Source organism: Scomber japonicus, chromosome 14 (genome assembly GCF_027409825.1).
Source record: "Scomber japonicus isolate fScoJap1 chromosome 14, fScoJap1.pri, whole genome shotgun sequence".
NCBI lineage: Eukaryota > Metazoa > Chordata > Actinopteri > Scombriformes > Scombridae > Scomber > Scomber japonicus.
Window position 1 is genome coordinate 21,605,762 of NC_070591.1, and position 20,181 is coordinate 21,625,942.

Consider the following 20,181-nt stretch of genomic DNA (forward strand, 5'->3'; position numbering starts at 1 on the left):
TGTCAAAGAACATTGCCTGTGTTTCACTTTGTTGGCTCTTCCAGGCGGACAGCCAGCTCGCAATTACGACAGTACCTGAAGGCAACATTAAAGCTGAAATTCTGAAAGCGCAGGTGGAGAAAAACACAGCATAACGTTCTTTAGCCTTTTGCCTTTGACCTGGAATAAGACACTGATTTTCCAGAGTCGTTTTTTTTTTTTTTTCATCCTTAACTTTTAGGAGATTCAGTGGAGTTTTTTTTTCTTTGTTTTTTTTTCTTCTTTGTTTTGATATTAATCCCTCAGTGAGTGGTCTGGTGTCATGGCTCCCTGGGTGGTCTGGGTCCTGGTCGCGCTGTCCGGTGTGCTGAATGTGCGCTCCTGCTGGGCTTATACCTGTCCTCCCATCTGCCGCTGTAGCACCGACACTATCCAGTGCAACAGAGACACTCAGCTGGCCTCCCGGTCAGGAGCAACATCCGTGCCTCGACTGTAAGTAACCCAACTCTCTGGCTTTACTGCTGATAGCATTCTGTTCCAAACTCATCTGTTACTTTACACTGAGCCCATCAGTGCCCTTGGTATGTTTCGTTTTTCTTTAGATTTTCCTGTTGGGGCTTATTATGGCTATAAAGTTACTGTATGGTGTTACATTAAAATACACTTTTCTGTATTTGCTCTTACTTATAAAGTTTACATGTGACTTGAGTTTTATTTGTGACTCTTACAGAAGACTCACTCATCTGTCCTTGAAAGAAGTTCCCAGTCATGCCTTCAAGGAGCTGATCAACATAACAATAATGTAAGTTTTGTTGTTAGAGTTATCATGAAGCAGACAGAGAGAAAAGAAAAGCTGTAAGTCCAAGTTTGACTTAAGAGAGAGACAATACTGCTGATGAAGACTTTCGCCTAGATAAAACATTTAAGTAAGAATGCTGACTAACTAAACAGAAGCTAAACGTTTTTAAACCATCGGAAATAATATTCTAATTTAATTTAATTAACCTGAATTATTGCAATCTGATTAATTCAATCAAATGTAATCGCTATAAATTTGATTTTGCACTTTACTAGGCTACTTACTGTAATTTTGACTACACACTAAATTAAAGGAACATATGCATTTATATAATAGATGCAACAAATCAGCTGCTCGGAAATTTCACACTACAAGGAAAAAAAGTAAAGCCTGTGTGGGTCCAAATTTAAAATACAGTTAAAATATACTTTGCCTGTAGCGCCACCTATTGGCTCATGTGTGCAGAGCAAAGAGAAAAGCCTCTAACCAGGTACTGTATATATTATAGCAACAGTAAAGGAGAATTTCTACACAATATGAAAGCTAAACATCCAGCTCCTAACTCAACAGAAGCCCAGAAAGTGATTTAACTTTATACCAACCCATACTACGCTACTACAAAATGCAAACTGCCTTGGTATATAGAGAATCCATTATTTTGCCAGTGACTTATAACAGCCAGACAACTGTGGAAAACAATATAGGCTTACAAGGAAAATTGAAATCTGTACAAAACTAGTGTTTGCCCATTTTAAACAAATTAACTCAATGACTAAATAACGATATAAGTATTACATCAGGTGTTTACTAAAGGCTTTTATCTTGAGTCCAGGTACAGGTAATAGCAACAGGAGGCGAACATTTGTTTATGACTATTCATTACTTCATAGCATGATTATATTTCACTTTGATGTCTTCGCTCTGGAGTTTACTTCCTGTGGCATGATCAAGGGGAACACCTTGTTAACTCAGCGAATGGATGAGCACAACCTACTCTGTCACTTTTAATGTCGAAGTTTCACCCACATGCTTATGTCATCAGGTTTTAAACAGGTACTTTGTTTACTGTAGATGTGATGATGTTGATGATGCACAGTTCCAAAAATAGATAATTTCATTTTCATTTTTCTATTCATAGGAGGGGACGTTTGTATCTGTACTGTAAAAATATGTATTTAAAAGGAAAAAGTACTTTTCTCATTATTGCTGTATGTTGTGTTATTGTCATCATCACACAACAGCAACTTCCAAACAATGTTTTTCATAAATGTACCAAAACTCTTTTTCATGGAAATCAGAGCAGGTGGACCCAAATGCAGAGACTGAAGGCAGGGCCTGCAGAAAAGGGGTTTTAATCCAGAAGTGAGGAGAATAGATACAAACTAGACAAGGGATATAACAAAGACTGGGAAGAAAACCAAACCAAACTAATCAAACAACAGGTGGCACAACACAAGGGCATGCTGGGAGCTGATTGGCTAGGGAAGACATAAGGAGCAAGGCTAATGAGAAAAAAGCAGGGCAAGGTGTGAAGAGAACACACAAGGAAACATTCACCAAACCAAAACCCAAGAAACACAACACCACAAGCTAACCAAGAATTCCAGAAAGGCCTTAAAAGAAAAGTCAAATAACAAATGAGCAAAACCAAATCACTCTAAGGACTAAGCAACAGAAGTGTACCACTGTAAAAACGAGTCCCATAATCATGAGCCCATAACACTCTTGGCACAAATGGCTATCTGCCCAGCACATTTCTACAAAATCCAATTATACATGAATGAGATATCTCACTAAAACATACCAGGCACTCAAGTAATAACATAATCTTTTTCTCTTTCTCTAGAAATGGGGTTTAATTGATGATTAGGTCACCTTTATCGTGTTTACAGCTAGTAAATACTCAGTTCTAAAGCTATAACATCACCCTGAATCGTTTTACCAAACTGGCTCCACTATTTAATTAATATATCACTTACAGTCTGATAAGCAGATATGAAACGTTTGTTCGCCTGTGGTGAAACCATTTTCAAATTGAGCCGATTTGTGTCGATTGTGTTTGACTTTGCTCTCCTCCTCAGGGACGAGCCTTATCAGTCCCAGATACTTACAGTACTTACATGCCATAGGTTCATTATGTTCCAATACACAGGGCAAATTTAGATTTTCTCTCAGCAGATTATATTTTTATGTGATAAAAGACACTCCAGTTTCAATGAAATGACTGTGCTAAAGCTACGGTCTTTCACCTTTTCTCATATGCTACAAATGTGGATTTATAAGAAGATGTTTTTTTTAATTTCTTGGTTATGAAACCCTCCTGGTCTAACCTGTGTCAAGGTAGAATGACATGCTGTTTGTCACTGATGACGCAAACTGATGATCTTGGCACAGCTTCATCTGGATGATCATTCATGTGAAAAAGCTTCTTCTTTTTTTTTTAGGAGCTGCAAGTGGTAGGCTAATTATGACACCATACATAATGCAATCAGAGGAGGGAGTGAAACCAAACATAAGCAGTACAGATGGAGTCATTTAACTGTTTCTAGGTTTGAAATGGGAGCAGAGTGAGGTTAACCTAAGAAAGGTGTCGGATGATTACAGTTGAGTGGGAGTCGAAAACGTCAATGGTGATTACGATAAAGAAGATGGAGAGAGAGAGCGGCTCTGAGAAGAAAGTCAACCATGGCTCCATCAGAAAACAAAGTGTTCAAGGACAAATCAAGAAAGTCTCGTTGACTTTGTTTGTCTCGGAGCGTCTTTGTTTAGTCCTCTTTTTTAAACATCTTCACTTAGTCTTCTTGGCCCAGATGCATCCGTGATGTATGTTTAGAGCTTCTCTAAACATGAGGCATGTGTGTTAGTGCCCTAGAAGTATGAATTCATGGTGATGGTTGTGGTATTTCCATTTTTCCCCTCATGATTTGCATCCCAGTATCAATCAACTCTGTCCTATTTCTAAAAATGATAAAGTAAGCAAAGGAAAGGAATCCATAACCGGCACTTTCACCAAAAATTTGTTTCACTAAAATTCCATATTTACTGGCTACATCTGAGACATTTCAAGAGTAATTTGTTTACAGCCTCTTGTTAATCTGTTGATTGATGCTGAGCCATTTCTTTGTGCCACAGCGAGATTTCCCAAAGCGACTGCATCACACAGATACGGAGACAGGCGTTCCTCTCCCTCCACAGCCTGGCTCAAATGTAAGCGTCACCTTCCATCGCACGTCACATTCAAGCTGCACACTGAAGGCAATTATTCATTTGAACAGCTGGTATGTGTTTTGCATTTCATTTTAGTTTCACAGGATTAGTCTCTCAATTACAAAAGCTGCGTGTTTAATCCTTGACTTTCACAGCAGCTGATGTATGAATGGGTTTGGTTTGTTGACATCCACCGACAACAATAATTATAATTGCTGATATACTTCTCTCATTTTGGTTTTCCCGTAGCTCTTTGCAGAATATTAACAGTCTGAGGATCATTGAGAAAGGTGCCTTCACTGACCTGCCCAAACTGGAATATTTGTAAGTCTGTGTGTTTCTGTTTTACATGATCATCGTCTAACTTTTAAACCTCACTGATCAGTCAATGCGTCACTCTTTACAAACTTGTGTTATGCAGCTGAGCAAACCCAAAGAACTCCAAAGAGACTCCAAAGTTTTCAAAGATGCTAAAAAAATATTTCACTTAGAATTGACATCATACAGCTTCAGTGGTATTTTTTTAAGCCACGATAGTGAAATATCTCTGCAACTACCAAATAGATTGCTATGATTTTTTTTTTTTTTACATACATTCATTGTACCCAGAGTATAAATCCTTATGACACCGGTGATTCCCTGATTTGTCCTCTACAAGCACTGAAAGCAGGTTGAGTTAGTTTGTTGTGTTTTCCTGTGTGTATTTGTATAAAGGTCCAACTAGGGACGGGCATTACAAACTTGGGCTATAAATGTTGTGGTATTGTGGCCCTGGTCCATGCTATGTGCTTCTCCCCATAAAAAATAAACATTAAATAACAAAATATAAGAATAAATGAGAGACAGGACAGCTGAGAGAGTATGTGTTTGACAGCCAGTGTGGGATTCAGTATAAAAAGGATGTTGTGGGGATTTAAAGAGGCACTCCAGCTCATCTTGTCTGTTTATGTCGTCATCAACTGGGGGTATGGAGTTTGAAGCATGAGGGCATTTAACAGCCAGAGAGGGTCTGATGAGAGATGCTGTTGAGCTGCATTATGGGAATTGTAGGAGCCAGTGTTTTTGAAGGTTTATGCACACAAGGGACTAAAAACCAAAATATCACAATCTCAGATACTTCAATTTTGACCAATTCTTTTCTTTAGCTTGTCTCTTGTGAGTCCCCCAACTTTATGAAAGTGCAATACTAAATCACTGGTGTCTCCCTTTAAGCAGTGTCAAAAACAGCCTTGTTTCTTTATTGTTATATATGGCATTCAAAATCTGCACTGCTCACAAACAGTAAAAAGTCAATCCAGAGATATTTTTAATTCAGGTCGTACTTTAGCATTGAGTGTTGTTAAAAGTTAAAGGTCAGTGAAATGATGTGATAAACCATATTTTTCTTGGGGGTGTTTTACCAAATTAGTATTTTCTGACTGACTGAGACAATCTCAGTATCTGTGACATTTCCTGGGCACTTTGAAGATTTCCTCTTATCTTGCATATGATCATCTGTCTCTGCTGCTTGTCTTCACAGGAGCATCTCAAACACAGGGATGATACACTTCCCTGACTTCACAACTATCTCCTCCTTGGTGCCCAATATTATCCTGTAAGTAATCCCATTTTAAAATAGTGTGCTTGAAGCTGGATTAGTGCGTCTCTGCATGTCATTCGTGTTCTAGCTGAGCGGAGCCCAAGTTGTTTATTCTGAGCCCAGTTTTACTTTTATCTATCAATGTCACGATGCCACCAACTCCGCCGCAAATCCTCCAACTGGGTCACAGTTCATCAAACTGCTGGGGTTTTTTTTTTTTGTATGAATATACATAATTTTGTCTAACTGATAACTTAGACCAACAGCCTGAGTGCATGTTATCTCTTCCACGTGCAGAGAAATGGCAGACAACATGAGGATCGACACCATTCCTGCCAATTCTTTCCAGGGTATCACAGAGGAGTACGTTGACATGTGAGTACAGGAGCCAAATTCTTTTCTTCCTACCACCCTATGGGAAGTCTGAGCAACAATTTGTCATTATTTTATCAAGATCATTTTTTTGATGTGTCTCAGTCCTCTTATGTAATTGAATGTTCAGTTTGCTGTCCTTGGTGATAGGTGCCTTTTGACAGTAAAATGTATAACATTGTGTCCCTGACAGGAACCTGGTTAGAAATGGTTTCAAGGAAATAAAATCCCACGCGTTCAATGGAACCAAGCTCAACACATTGTAAGCATTTTGATAATCATACTCTCCCATACTGAGCTAACAACAACATAAGAGAGCGATACAGTTTGTTGCTGTGTCAGGTTTAAAAGCTTTCCTTTCTGTAATCATAAAAAACTGAGTGTACCAGTAAACAAATGTTATGTAAGACTAAACAAAGATTGGATGACCCGTTGTTTTCTTATTCTGCCCCTTACTGCTGAATGTTGATGGGGACGAGATTTGTGCAGACACCCTGCAGTCTAAAAATAATGCTCATCTTCCTTTGTGTCAAGCTGAGAAAATAAAAACTAAATGAAAAAGGGTTTTGTTAGCCATTAATGTGTCATCTTTGATTTCCTTTCATATCGTATGTTAAGTGAACAACTACAATTTGGATTGGAGGTCATTTTTGTGATATTTGATTTTTTTTTCTTGTTTTTTTCTATTGTAGAATTTTAAGAGACAACAAGTTTCTCAGTATCATTCAAGAAGATGCTTTCAAAGGAGCCTCAGGTCCAAATTCTCTGTAAGTAAAAAATCATTTTTTACAGTGACACACCCCCAAAAATACACTATACACTAATTAAGTTATTTAAGTAAAAGTAGCATTACCACACTAAAACATATATACATTTTGAAATATGAAAAAATGATACTCACTGTACAGAGAACAGAGGTATTGTTAGCCCCTTTCAGTATGTTGTATGTCTATATACATTTTTAGGTCATTTTTTAAAAGCTACATTTTGTACAGTAAGGCAAGGTGAGACAAGTTTATTTATATAGCACATTTCATACACAAGGACATTTTAAGTCTTTTCCAAAGTGCAAAAGAACATCAGAAGAGGAATAAGACTAATAAAATACTTTTTTAAAAACAAGACTAAAAGAGGCAAGTGAAATTAAAAGAATAGTTGAATACATAAAATTAGACAAAAAGGGATATGGTTGAATTAAAAAGGTAGCATAAATGATAAAAATCATGAGGTAAAGCTTTGAAATTTAATTAAGGCCTTGACCAGAGATATAAAGGAAAGTATTTATCTCCTGTGTTTTCAAAAATAATTCTTTCCACATGACCTTCATTTTACAAAAAACCTGACAATGCAAAAAACGACTTCAAACAACAAATGTGGTAGTGATAAAGTCAACATCAATCATGCATCACATACCAGAGTTCATCTTTTTCCCATGCGAAGACCCGCTCAACTCTGCCTCTGATAGGCTCTGACCTTCATACTCTTACCAATCAGACGATGAAAATACATGCAAGAATCAGAAAATTGTGTTTCAGCACAGTACTTAAGTAATAAATTGTTTTTGTTTCCATTGGATAGTTAGAGATGTGTTTCTATGTTATGTTATGTGTGGCTGTGGATGTAGCTGCTGTAAACCAAGCAACTTCCTGTGAAGGATCAATAAAGTATCTATTTAGTTTTTTTAGTCAATTAGTCAATCTCATAAAAGTTAATAAGTTCTCATATACGAGGTGGAGATCCAAAAGCAACACATTTATAATTGTGCCAAAGTTAAATATGAGAGAGGATAATCATGAATCCTCTATCTTTTGTTGTTTAGATCAACAGCATTACGGCGACCATATTTGAACTGGGTCAGTGATGCAAGATTAATATTCATAACAATGTTTATCATTTTATTGTATAAACATTAGGATGGTGACAGCCTGTCTGTGTAAACAACCAACAAGGCAAGCAGGATTGCTGAATACTGATCAGTGAGCAAATAACCAAGTCTGCAGAGCATACAGCACCCAAGGTCTCTGATTTTCACAAACCTGTATTGTAGACATGAAATTTCCTCTTATCTTGGTTATGAATGTGTGGTTTGAGATACACCGCAGATGAGCAGGAAATGCCAAAGGTCTTCCATCTGTTTGTTATTTTTAGTTGTGAAGAAAGTCAGGTCATAACTTGTAATCAGCCAAATAAAGGCGGTATTCAATCAAAGGAGGAGGCAAAGTACATACTGAGTGTTATTTTGCTTTTGATAAAATGTATTCAGTCCTCGGTAAATGTCAGTAATTACTGCCTCTATTCTGTGATGAAGCATTTCTGTTGTGAATGAGCGTCTCTTCAGAAAGACAGCGTGATTTTACTCATTGGCTTGATGAATATGAAAACACTGTAAATGAAGACTTGGCTGCTTCACTAGACCTCAATAAACACCTGTGGGAGACAGATTTGCCTGAAACAGCATTTGTCACCCGCATGAACAAAGCACCAAATCATGGCTCCTCTTGTGGGAAAAAATGGCTTTATAACTCTCCAACTGAGTTCAAATTAAAAGTGAAATCCAAGGCTCATAAGGTCTATATATAGTTGCGTTCTGGATGGTTTAGCATAAATCTGAATAAGTTTTGGCTTCAGTCTACACCTTTTCAGAAAAAAATGTTTATAACCATTTGTGTATAATGGATAGAGATATATTATGTTTGCATTAAACATACATCAGTATTAGCTATGTATATGGTGTTTTTTTTCTATTTCTTTCTTTCTGTTGTATCGTCTTATATTTTAAAAGACCAAAATACAGATCAAATCAATTCAAATTAAAGGCTATTCTTGTGAAATTTATTTATGTAAAGTCTTATTACAACACTGTGTTTTATTTGTAGCTATTTCACTAATAGTAAAATATATGTCTACATTCTCTGCGTGTGTGATTCAGGGATGTTTCCTCCACAGCGTTGATTTCCCTCCCCCCTAAAGGACTGAGGCAGGTGAGGTTTCTGAGAGCTGACTCTGCTTTCGCCATGAAGAGTCTCCCTCCACTGGAGAGCCTGGCCGAGCTGCTGGAGGCTGAGCTCACGTACCCAAGCCACTGCTGCGCCTTCCACACATGGCGTCGCAAACAAAGGTAACTGACTTGCTCACAGCAATGTAACAAATCCATTCACATCTGCATAAAGAACAAAAGCTCTGTCCAATGAATGCAGATCCTCAGCAGTTTGGTAATTAGCAGTTTAGTTTATTGATATACTATGAGCTCTAACCTTTTCCTCTCCTTTTATATTTAAAGGGAAAATGCCTTGAAGAACTTCTCAAAGTTGTGTGATCTCAGCAAAATACAAATGTAAGTTACTTCAGTGCCCACTTAGGGTCTGTTTGAAAGTTATTGGGCTGGACTGAATCTTACTTTTTTTGAAAAGGTGTCGAGCATTATTCATATTTAGTTTGAACCCTCCCTTTGGTGAAGAAAAAAATGCAACACCCTCCCACCAATATCTCAAACTAAGAAGACACTATTGAATTGGTACTAACTAATTTTTCCATTGCCTAACTAAAATAATTTGAGATGGTGTTCCATGAGTTACACCTAAATATAATGATCATTTTCACAAAGCGCATAAATCAAATTATGTTACCAAAATTATGGAAAAATAACCATTAGAGCCGTTACTGTCACTTTACACATGGCACATTAAATTAATGTTATACACACACACAAAAGTTTACACACATAAGCAGACAGTTTACCTTGATCAGTAGCTCTGGGGTTCTTATAATAACCTCAACACCTGTGTGTTCTTCAGGGAGCCCACTGCAGATGGTGTGAACGATATTAACTACATCAACTTCCAGTACTCAGACCTGGAACTGGATTGTTTCAACGACCCCTTTGTCAAGTGCACGCCAAACCCGGATGCTTTTAACCCTTGCGAGGACCTGCTGGGCTTTCGCTTCCTGCGCTGTCTCACCTGGATAATCACAATGTTTGCTGTGACCGGTAACCTGGCTGTGCTGGCCATCCTCCTCATTAGCCACCATAAGCTAACCATCTCCCGATTCCTCATGTGTAACCTGGCCTTTGCTGACTTGTGCATGGGACTCTACCTGATGCTCATCGCCTTCATGGATCACCACTCCCGTCACAAGTACTACAACCATGCCACTGAATGGCAAACAGGCCCGGGATGTGGCATAGCAGGGTTTTTGACCGTGTTTTCCAGTGAGCTCTCAGTATATACACTGACTGTGATTAGCCTTGAACGCTGGCACACCATCACCAATGCCATGCATGTAAACAAGAGGCTGCGGATGCACCATGTGACAGCCATGATGGCAGCAGGCTGGGGCTTCTCTCTGCTAGTTGCCCTGCTCCCTCTTGTGGGGGTCAGCAGCTACAGCAAAGTGAGCATCTGCCTTCCCATGGACATCGATACACTGGGCTCTCAGGTTTATGTGGTGGTTGTGCTCATTCTCAATGTTGTCGCTTTCCTGGTGGTCTGTTACTGTTACATATGCATTTATCTCAGTGTCCACAATCCAGAGCACTCTGCACGCCACGGAGATACTAAGATTGCTAAACGCATGGCTGTGCTCATTTTCACTGACTTCATTTGTATGGCGCCCATCTCCTTCTTCGCCATCTCTGCGGCCCTGCGGATGCCCCTCATCACAGTATCTCACTCAAAGATCTTGCTCATCCTTTTTTATCCCATCAACTCTCTCTGCAACCCTTTCTTGTACACCATCTTCACGCGGGCCTTCAGGAAGGACGTGTGCCGGCTGTTGACTCGTTGCGGCTTCTGTCACACAAAATCTGACTTTTACAGGTCACAGATTCTGGCTTCACACCTCACCCGTAAACAAAAAGTGTCCCCCAGTAAACCTCACTCACTTAGGTTCTATTCCTATATTAAAAGGAAAGGTTGCTTTCTAAACAAGGGGACCACATGATCAATAACACAAATAATTTTATTATAATTATTTTATCTGTCAAATGTATAATTTCTTCTGAGTCTAGGTCAGGGTGTCAGTCTTGTACATACCTCAGATCAGATTTGAACTGGGTTTGATTACAAAGTGGGAATTTCATACTTCAGGGCCAAGAGACCTCAAATTGAAGACAACAGGTGCTGCAGCCTCCATTTCTGCACAGGTAACGTGGTGCAGTACAAAGATGCAGATGGGTGGAGCGGGAATGGAGAACAAATAAACAGGGCAGTTTTGTTTTTTGCAAAGTTTACCTTTACTGATACGCTTTAGGTTATTTGTTATTAAGATCAAACTACATAAAACAGAACTGGTGTAAGATGTTCAAAGAAGAGACATTTAGTTCCATAGAAGATTTAGTAGTAGAGGTTATTTATTTTTCTAGCCATATTATGGTTGAAACTTTAAGCTTGAATATAAGGTTTGAAGTAAATCTGATCAAATGGAAGTCTTTGTATTAGCTTGTCTGTTCAGGTTTTTCAATCTAATGAGCGTTGGTGCCATCTATTGGGTTGTTGTACTCAGGAGACATTTAGCCTGAGAGGCTTGAAGACTGCGGACATGCTCTAGCAGCCACAGGAAACCAGTAAAAACTGGGACCTGGTCCACAACAAACAATTAGTGCTGTTTAAAATGTCCCAGGTTTTTACAATAAAACATTCTAATTTTAAAAACTGTGGTCAATTATTTATGCTAACCATCTTGTTCAATATATTATGGTATTAGAAACATCTGTGGAGACTCATAGAATATAGCAAGGATGCCATGCCAAAACCTCAATTCCTGTTATTTATTGTTGACTGCCTAAAGTTGCTTTAACAGCATATATTTTAGTAAATGGTGCAACTTGTTCCTCATCAGTGATACCCTGTCTTGCACAAATAGGTTGTCTAGACATGATTAAGGTATTTTCCCCCTGCTATTGTGTACTGTATTAATATAATAAGGCGAGTTTATAGGATGGACACAGATTTGGATCAATTCAGTAAACTCTGTGGTCAAAGCATGCTTAACACACAGCTGTGGAAAAAGGTCTTCGATTTACAAAAACTGACTGCCATAAATCCTCCGTCTGTGACCTTATTATGGGAAGTCCAAATATTCTGAGACCATTTTGTATGGGGGGGGGGGGGGGGGGGCACTTTTCAGTTTTGGAATAACAAGAAAAGATACTAGGATCGCATCAACAAGTATAAGTGAATATTTAAAAAATAACAAAAAATAAATAAACGACTTCACATACCAGTGGCAAAATTATTTTTTTCCAGGAGTTTATCACTTTAATTTATTTGGTTTTTGTTTTTTTTCCTGGAGCTGTCACCATTCCTCCCACAAATTCTTCTTGTTGTGAGTAACTGTAGGACTAGTTTCCATCAAAACTACACTCAAAAAAATGTATCAATTTTAGCATTCATGTTAGCCTCCATAAATGTGATTAATTTTGTTTCATAACATTGATAAACACAAAAATCATTTGACAACAAGCCAAAACAGTCTTTGTAGAGGGTTGCACAGAAAGAAGAGGGTTAATTGAATGCAATGCAAGTACAGTTCAGTGTATTTGCATGCATGATTAAAGGCAAAATATTACAATGTTTGAAAATCAAACAGCACATTGGGTACCATCAAAGCAACATGATCATTACAAAAGAAAAACACAATAGGTCAAGCTGTGTTTTGCTCTACTAATGAAGAAAACTAACATTATACAACACAAATTCATGCTGTTTGTCTCAGTGCATTGGATTCACAAGCACCGCTCTAAGTAATTGGCTGTAGCATCATAAATAACTCGGAGTGCAGTCTGATAATATAATTACTCTGATAACATAATGACAAAACAGAAAAAACAAAAGTATCAGTAATTTTGCACAGCGGTGTCTTAACTGCCTGCAAAATTACACCACCAAGAGGTCTAAATTTACTGATTCTTTTCCCTTTTAAGTTATTGTCTCCTTTTTCCCCCCAACACGATTATCTGATCGGTCCAGGAGGACTAAAGCTCATTACCACTCAGCCTCCCCAACAGCTTTAGAAAACACATAGTCTCTGCCGCCGTAACACATCACTCCATCTTTTAAATGGAACTTCCAGCGGTTCTTACTGCGGTGAATCTGCAATCAAGAAAAAATGCACAATAGTTAACAATCAGTATTCAGAAGTGGGTTTTGTGTTGAGAGGCAAACAATGGGTCAGCAAAGAGAAGCAAAATGTTCTTACTTTGTCATACTGGCACACGATTATATTGTCTGTGTCAAAGAGATCTGGGATGTCTTGCTCAATCACATCATCGCCTGAGTTTAAAGGATCCTGTATAATAGAAAAAACAGCCATCAGAAACTGTTAAAAACATGCTGCTGTTAAAATATGCATGCTGCTTTGCAAAAAAAAGTGCTTCCTCTGTAGGACAGGAAGCACAGTTCAACTGCAGTTTTCAGTGACTTTAAAAAAAAAAAGGTAAAAAAAATAAACCCTGACTCATGAAAATGTATATTACACTCACTCTCTCTTACCTCCTCCTCTACATCAGCGAGCTCATCGACTCCTTCGCTGTCACTGCTGGAGGAGATGCTGTTTCCGCCGCTGCTGCCGTCTCCTTCCTGCAGGGCCTTTATAGCCTCAGCGTTGATTATACCCAGAAAGTCATTTTCTTCCAGAGGAACTCGCTCTTCCTCCTCAATATCAGAGTCGTCTCCGGCACCGTCCAGCTGAACAATGTCTGACAGCTCTCTGTAGTTATAGTCCAGGTCCAGCTAAGGAGAATCACAACCATCTTTACTAGCATAGTTTAATTTAATTTTAGTGGCTCTCACTTACACAAAGACTTTATAACCCACAAGTGAAACTATTTATGTGGACTAAGAACAGGATACAAATAGCGCAAAGAAGTAAAGAGTGCTGAGATAAACATCAAAGGGTAAAAAAGTGACATGTATAGTAGGGGTTTATGTACAGTATATACAACCTATTTAAATACAGAGAGTGAAATGTATTGTATACTATAGAAATATCATGGCATGGTATATGATAATCAGTAAATGGAGTTTGCAAATAACGCTATAATAAAAATATTCTTTGAATAATTTGAGATGCAGTGGAGTTGAGACTGCAGTGCCATCACAGCAGTCTCAGGTATTATAGATTTGAATGCAAATCATGTTGAATAATTTGTAATCAAAAAACCTAAGAAAGGCTGATAATATTAATGCTGAATTCATCATGAAGGTGAACTACTAACAATTTAGTATTCCGTAAAGGGTGAGAACTCATGAGAAAAAAAAACACCTGGTATTAAGATGGGCTCTATATCTGTGACACCAATGTTAATGTAAGCTGTTAAATCTGTATGCTATCAGATTGCCTGCATCTGGAGGAGGTCTGGTTCAGATTGTGATCAGATCTTAGCCGGGAGTAAAAGCAAAAGTGGAGTCTGACCAAAGAAATCTCAGTGAACTCTGCCTCATCCTGCTGAGCGAGACAGACACAAAGGCACAGGCAACCTTCTAACTTAGAGGAAAAATAAGTAGAGCCCAAGTGGCAGCGTCACCTCCTGTGACCTGTGCCACACCATGTTTTATTAACAAGAGAATATTATTTAAATATATCTTATTTCTTCAGACCTAAGAAAGTCAATAAACTATTTTAAAGTATAAAACCAGTGGACTGCCCCTCTAACAACCTTTTCTTATCTGTTACCGGTATTTCATTAAAAGTGGAATATTCTCTTCAAATTACCCCAAGAATGGCTTCAGACTGGTTGTCAGTCTTCGCAGGAGCAAGATTCCTGGCTCTCATGGCTTTTTCTCTCTCCTCCTCGATCACCTCTTTAAGGATGTCATCTATGTCTCTGGTCTTTAACTGAGCCGCCTGTGTCAAAGCCTCCTCAGCGCTGATCTGGAAGTCTAATAACTGACTGCAGGTCGAGGTGGAGGTCATACTGAGGTTCAGAGGCTGTGGACCTGGCTCATTTTCTTCTGGTGTGACCTCTGGCTCTTGAGAGAGGGCTGTCTGAAGCGTTGAGATCTTGGCAACAGGGACTTGTGGCTGCAGGGGGAGGCTACTCTCCCGACTTGGGGGTAAAGTGATGCTTGGCTGTGGCGGCTGAGTGACAGAAGCGGTTGGCACAGAAGATGAGCTCACCTCCTGAGGAAGAGCGGCATTGTGTGGGACTTTAGCTGGCGGGGGGTCGGGTTTGGGTTTGGGTTGGGGTAAAGGCTCCTGACCTGCCAGGGCCTGAGTGACCACGACGGGAACGTTGACCTTGTAAAGTTGACCTTAGTGAGACAAAAAGGAAGAATGACTTGTGCATTTCTACCTATTAGTATAGTGTACAAACTAAATATATTTAGGCAAGTGAAGTCACTGCTTACCAGAAGCTGTTTGCAGAGTGACTCCAGCTGGTATCTGCACAGGGTAAGATAAGCCAGCAGGGAGGGAGAAAGTAGCAAGTGTCTCTGAGTTGCTCTGCAATTAAACATTATGTGCAAAAAAAAAAAAAAAAAAAATTCAGCATTTTTTTTAACAATACACTGTACAAAACCTCTCTCTCTCGTTTATTTTATCTGTAAAAAAAAAATCCTCAAGTGTATCAAATCAAGTTGTGGTTTCAGGGCAATTATGGGTCCCACTATTTCTTGGCTGGGCGGAAGTGTGGGGTTATCATCGTCTAACTCTCAGCAAAAAAGCCAAATAAACATTTTCCACAGTGAACCATTTCTAGAAAATATAAACTGGTCAGAGAGGTGATGTAAATCTTGATGACACTTGCCTTGACTGGGAAACTTTGGATATTCTGACTTGCAGGGATAATAACTGAGGCTGGCAGCAGAAATAGGAAAGGGGGGGAGGGGGAGGGAGTAGGTTAAATGAAAAACAAAAAACATGTTGCCATCACTAATCGCTAATCTACTGTAACTTTACACACAGTCATATTTTACATTTTCAAATTACAATCAGTGATGAGCTGCATGCACTGTCTTCAGATCAGCTCAAATGTGATTCAAGACATACAAGTATTCATTTGTTAATGCTTTAGGCCAAAGTGAAGCACATATGAGGTAAATAGCAGTTCCCAGCTGTAGTGTGTTACCTGTGAGCTCTTGATCAGCCTGGCTGTAATTGGCTGGAAGCTGCAGCACAAACTTGGATGTGTTGATGTTATTTTTTCTGATGTCTTCCATTGCTTTTGACTGCATCATCTTTGACTCCCAAAGCTGCACAGCAGAGGACACAGCAGTCTGTCTTCCTGGTATGGTGTACACTCCCTCACTAGATGATTTAACTTTGCTGTAACTGATAACTGGAGTCAAACTGTGCATTTCTTTCAAATAAATGAAACAAAGATTATGTAGGATAGAACTCACATGTCTTAATTCGTCCAGAGCACGGTCTTCAAGCCCTTCATCCAGGAAGAGCTCCCTCATACTTTCAATCACATCATCAATTATGGACAAGTAGAGTTTGGCCTGCAGTTATTCACATAAACGGTAAATCTGTTGCATACAGTTTCATGACCTGAACTCCATTCAAATATCTTATCTTTAAGTCTTCTTGAATATTCCTTCACCTACATGTGACTCGAGACATTTTATAAACGTATACTTTATCTTTCCGCTGACAGTACAGTACACATAGACCAACTGTGTTTTTCTTGCTAAAATTTATATTTTCAGAAGAGCTCCACGTTTCTCTCCACTCTGCATTTCTGTCAATTTCAGTTTAACATTTCAAGCTGAAACTAAATGTTTTTTGGCACATGGTATACTAAATCTTACATAAATGTTATAATGAGACAAAAATGTATTTAATTATACTTTTTACACAGGGCAATGTAGAAATCCATGTGCCTTAATTGACAGATTTTTGGATGAGATTTAGCTTGACACCATGATGAATGAAATTTCACGCAGCTATTCCAAATAAATTGCTTGGCTGAAAGTGCCTTTTACCTCTGAATATAAATTGTGCTTTCATGAGCGTATTTAGGCTACTTAATGGAAACACTTGAAGCAAACAGAATCTCTGCTCACCACTGGGCCTGTGTTGGTCAGCATGATTCAAGGCAGTAATACCAGCAGACCGGTGATAATGGGCTTCCATCAGCCTGAAAAAACACAATACACGCAGTTAACAGCCACAAGTCAAATTATTTTTGCCTTCAGCAGCTTGATGCAGAATGCACACACAGGTGATAGTAATCAAGCTCCATTGAGAGGTGTGATTGGAGGATGTCTGGTTGGATGTTGGTGGAGTCACTGTTTGGGAATATTTCCTATCTTTTTTTTCATTCCCCTGATCTATTTAATTTATAAGATGAACTTAAAATATAGTTCAAATTGACAATTTCATTTCATTTTATTGCAACCTAATAACATTACATCAACTCTGTGATAACATCTCTATCATCCTCATAACATTTGATAGTATTTGTCACTTCAGTTGAAAGGCGGTACTCACTGTATGAGTACACAAACAAGGTATTTTCTAGTTAGGTTAGTTATTAAGTACAAATTGATTTTTTTTTAAACAGGAAAAAGTGTAAAGTTGGTTTATTTGCTAGTTACATACTCAATAGACTATTTTGTTCATGTGTATTTGTTAATTTCTAGATTCTCAATAAATGAGACTCCTCATGATTCTTCAGCAGACTGTGTAATTCTGTGTATTAACATATTAGATTTATTATTTTATCTCCTTTGGTCAGTTCTTTGAAGGGGCTGTGTAATTTGGTAGTTGTGATGACCCTTGGGGTGATCTTTGGGGTTTGATCTGGTATTAATCTGCATTTCTGGTTGTTCTGCAGGTGATCGTTAGTGTAACCTGGAACACCTGAGGGTGCACAGTGTGTCCAGCTTATTTAAGTGTGGCTGCAGCAAGTACTCATCTCTCTCTCTCTCTGCAATGCTGCTGCTGAGGGAGCTCTCACTGCTAGTTATGTTGCCTTGATTGCTTATTTTGCTTCCATACACCGACAACACCCACACACATTTGCCATTCATGCATTATGCACCTCACACTAATCTCCACATCTGATACTTTATATATCTAGTTGCACCTTTTAATTTGGTCTACTTTGAATTTTATTTTTGCTTAAGAAAATGTCTTTGTTTATATGTTTATCATGGTTTCATCTCTGGGTCATAACAGTAGTAGAAATGTGCTAGCTGTAGAAAGAAACAACCTAATATACTGATGTGTTTCACACACAAAACCACACACTACTTTACTAAGAAACAACCCAAATATGATGACTGGCACTCACCCAACTAAATACTTGTTTTTAATGATTTGTTTTTTGTAATAAATAATTTGCACCACCTCTGTAAAATATATAAATGATACCTTTTTTAAATACCTGCAAATGACTCATGAAACCTCCAAGTAATTAAAGTAAATAAAGTTAGTCATTTAAAAAACAAAAATGAAAGTTTTATCTCCACATCTCTCATTAGTACTGATATTTTATTGTATTTTGTTGTGGTTGTCCAATCCCTCAAAGACTTCTATTCAATACAGAACCTCTCCATGTCTCCTTTTCTGCTTGCTTTCAATACAAAGGTTACTCTGCTGCACACTTTCCACATCTCTGGGAGCTTTGTAGTTACTGATCCCATGAGTGCACACTACCAGGAGTTAAAAATATTCCACCCTTTACAAAACACTTCATTTTCAACTTGGTGCTCAATAGATTCACAGCAACAGCATGAGCTGTGACCCCTGCCTCCTTCTAGCATCTGTTGGGTGTTGTTGGCACCTTTGAAACATGGTAGGTTGAGTCCTCTGATGACGATGAGAGTGCAGCTACATGAGACATTTCTGTGGATGCTGCAGTTGCTGAGACCAACAGACACTTACCTGTCACTTCACTACAAAGCGACTCTGGACTCAGAGTGAAGGTCTCCTACGAATTCTATGAAGTGAGGCAAATTTACAAGACGACAGCCTCACTATATAACCCCAAATCATATAAAATATACACGGTTTCTTTACAAGGAGACTCTGCAGGTTGAGGCTTTGCTCACTCTCATCACCTTAAGAGGCGGTTTGAGAAGTTGTTTATTAAAAATATATAACAGCGGTCTTGTAGCATGGACAATTTGTCAGCAATGTGGTCACCAAGAGGATAATTTAATACAGTTTGAGATTCTTCACCCTTCAGCACCATGTGCATCCAAACTATAACAGTGTTCAGCACTTTGCCTACAAATGATGGTTTATTGAACAGCAGCCTGTCAGCACTCACCGCTGTATATCTGTCATCAAAAAAAAAAAATAGTGTGATGATGGGCAAAATTGATTCGAGTTGTGCTGTTTTGACACTCGGTGTGGTGAATAACTGCAATGTGGTATTGTGATGCAGTGTGTGTAGTTCTTCAGGTTGCCGGGGCCACAGCTAAGGAGGCTTTGTGTGGGCCATCATGTGCAGTTTTTTAAAAGGCATTCTGACACTACATTATGGCTTTCAGGGCAAAAATAACACTGCCTACATACAGGTGTGGTGTATAGTACTAGCAGTTTGTGCATAGATATCGATTCTACCCTTTTAAAACATGACATGACTGGAAATTGGGTTTTAGGGTTCACTGGTTTTTACGGCAACCATCCAGTAAAGCACTTCTTATCATTCATGCATTAATTCTGTGGGAAACGTAATGTAAAGCAGAAACGCAGAATCATCATTCAGTGTTTATGAGGCATCCTGCAGTGAAAGCCTTCTCTCATTTTACATCATACATGTGAAACGTCAATAATCACCTTCTACATACATCCATCAGCTAAAACATTAAAACCACTGACAGACAAAGTGAATAGCATTGATTATCTCATTAAAATGGCACTTCTTGAGGAGTGGGATATATTAGGCAGCAAGTGAGCAGTCAGTTCTTTAAGTTGATGTGATGGAAGCAGGGTAAGTGGGGGAACAGGGTCATGGGTTAGGGTTAGAACATGTTAATGGTCAGGATGCACTATGGGGAGAGGTCAACCTGATGGAGGCAGCATGATGGTTTGAGCAATATTCTGCAGTTGTGGCATTCATGTGGATGTTTCTTTGACATGTACCACCTACCTAAACATTGTGGCAGATCAAGCACACCCCTTCAACGCACACCCCTTCAACGCTATTCCCTGATGTCAGTGGCCTCTTTCAGCAGGATAATGAACCCTACCACAATGCAAACATTTTTTCAAGAATGGTTTGAGGAACATCACAGAGGTCAAGGTGTTGTATTGGCCAAAATCATCAGATCTTTCTATGGGATGCACTAGA

General features: G+C 38.7%; 2 protein-coding genes across 2 annotated transcripts; one reads left to right on the top strand and one right to left on the bottom strand.

Annotated features, from left to right (window-relative positions):
- The first annotated feature begins 204 nt into the window (after positions 1–204).
- LOC128372816 (lutropin-choriogonadotropic hormone receptor) lies at positions 205–11,587 on the top strand. Its single transcript, XM_053332985.1, has 11 exons — positions 205–471; positions 710–781; positions 3,911–3,985; positions 4,235–4,309; positions 5,505–5,579; positions 5,862–5,939; positions 6,130–6,198; positions 6,629–6,703; positions 8,866–9,054; positions 9,217–9,270; positions 9,731–11,587. Exons 1-11 carry the CDS (start codon positions 302–304, stop codon positions 10,875–10,877), a joined length of 2,079 nt encoding a protein of 692 aa, XP_053188960.1. The 5' UTR covers positions 205–301; the 3' UTR covers positions 10,878–11,587.
- A 751-nt stretch (positions 11,588–12,338) lies between these two features.
- On the bottom strand, positions 12,339–17,121 carry gtf2a1l (general transcription factor IIA, 1-like). Its single transcript, XM_053332991.1, has 9 exons — positions 16,943–17,121; positions 16,277–16,378; positions 16,003–16,126; positions 15,682–15,731; positions 15,284–15,377; positions 14,649–15,187; positions 13,427–13,666; positions 13,134–13,223; positions 12,339–13,027 (listed from the first exon to the last, which is right to left on the bottom strand). Exons 1-9 carry the CDS (start codon positions 16,964–16,966, stop codon positions 12,920–12,922), a joined length of 1,371 nt encoding a protein of 456 aa, XP_053188966.1. The 5' UTR covers positions 16,967–17,121; the 3' UTR covers positions 12,339–12,919.
- Positions 17,122–20,181: the final 3,060 nt, after the last annotated feature.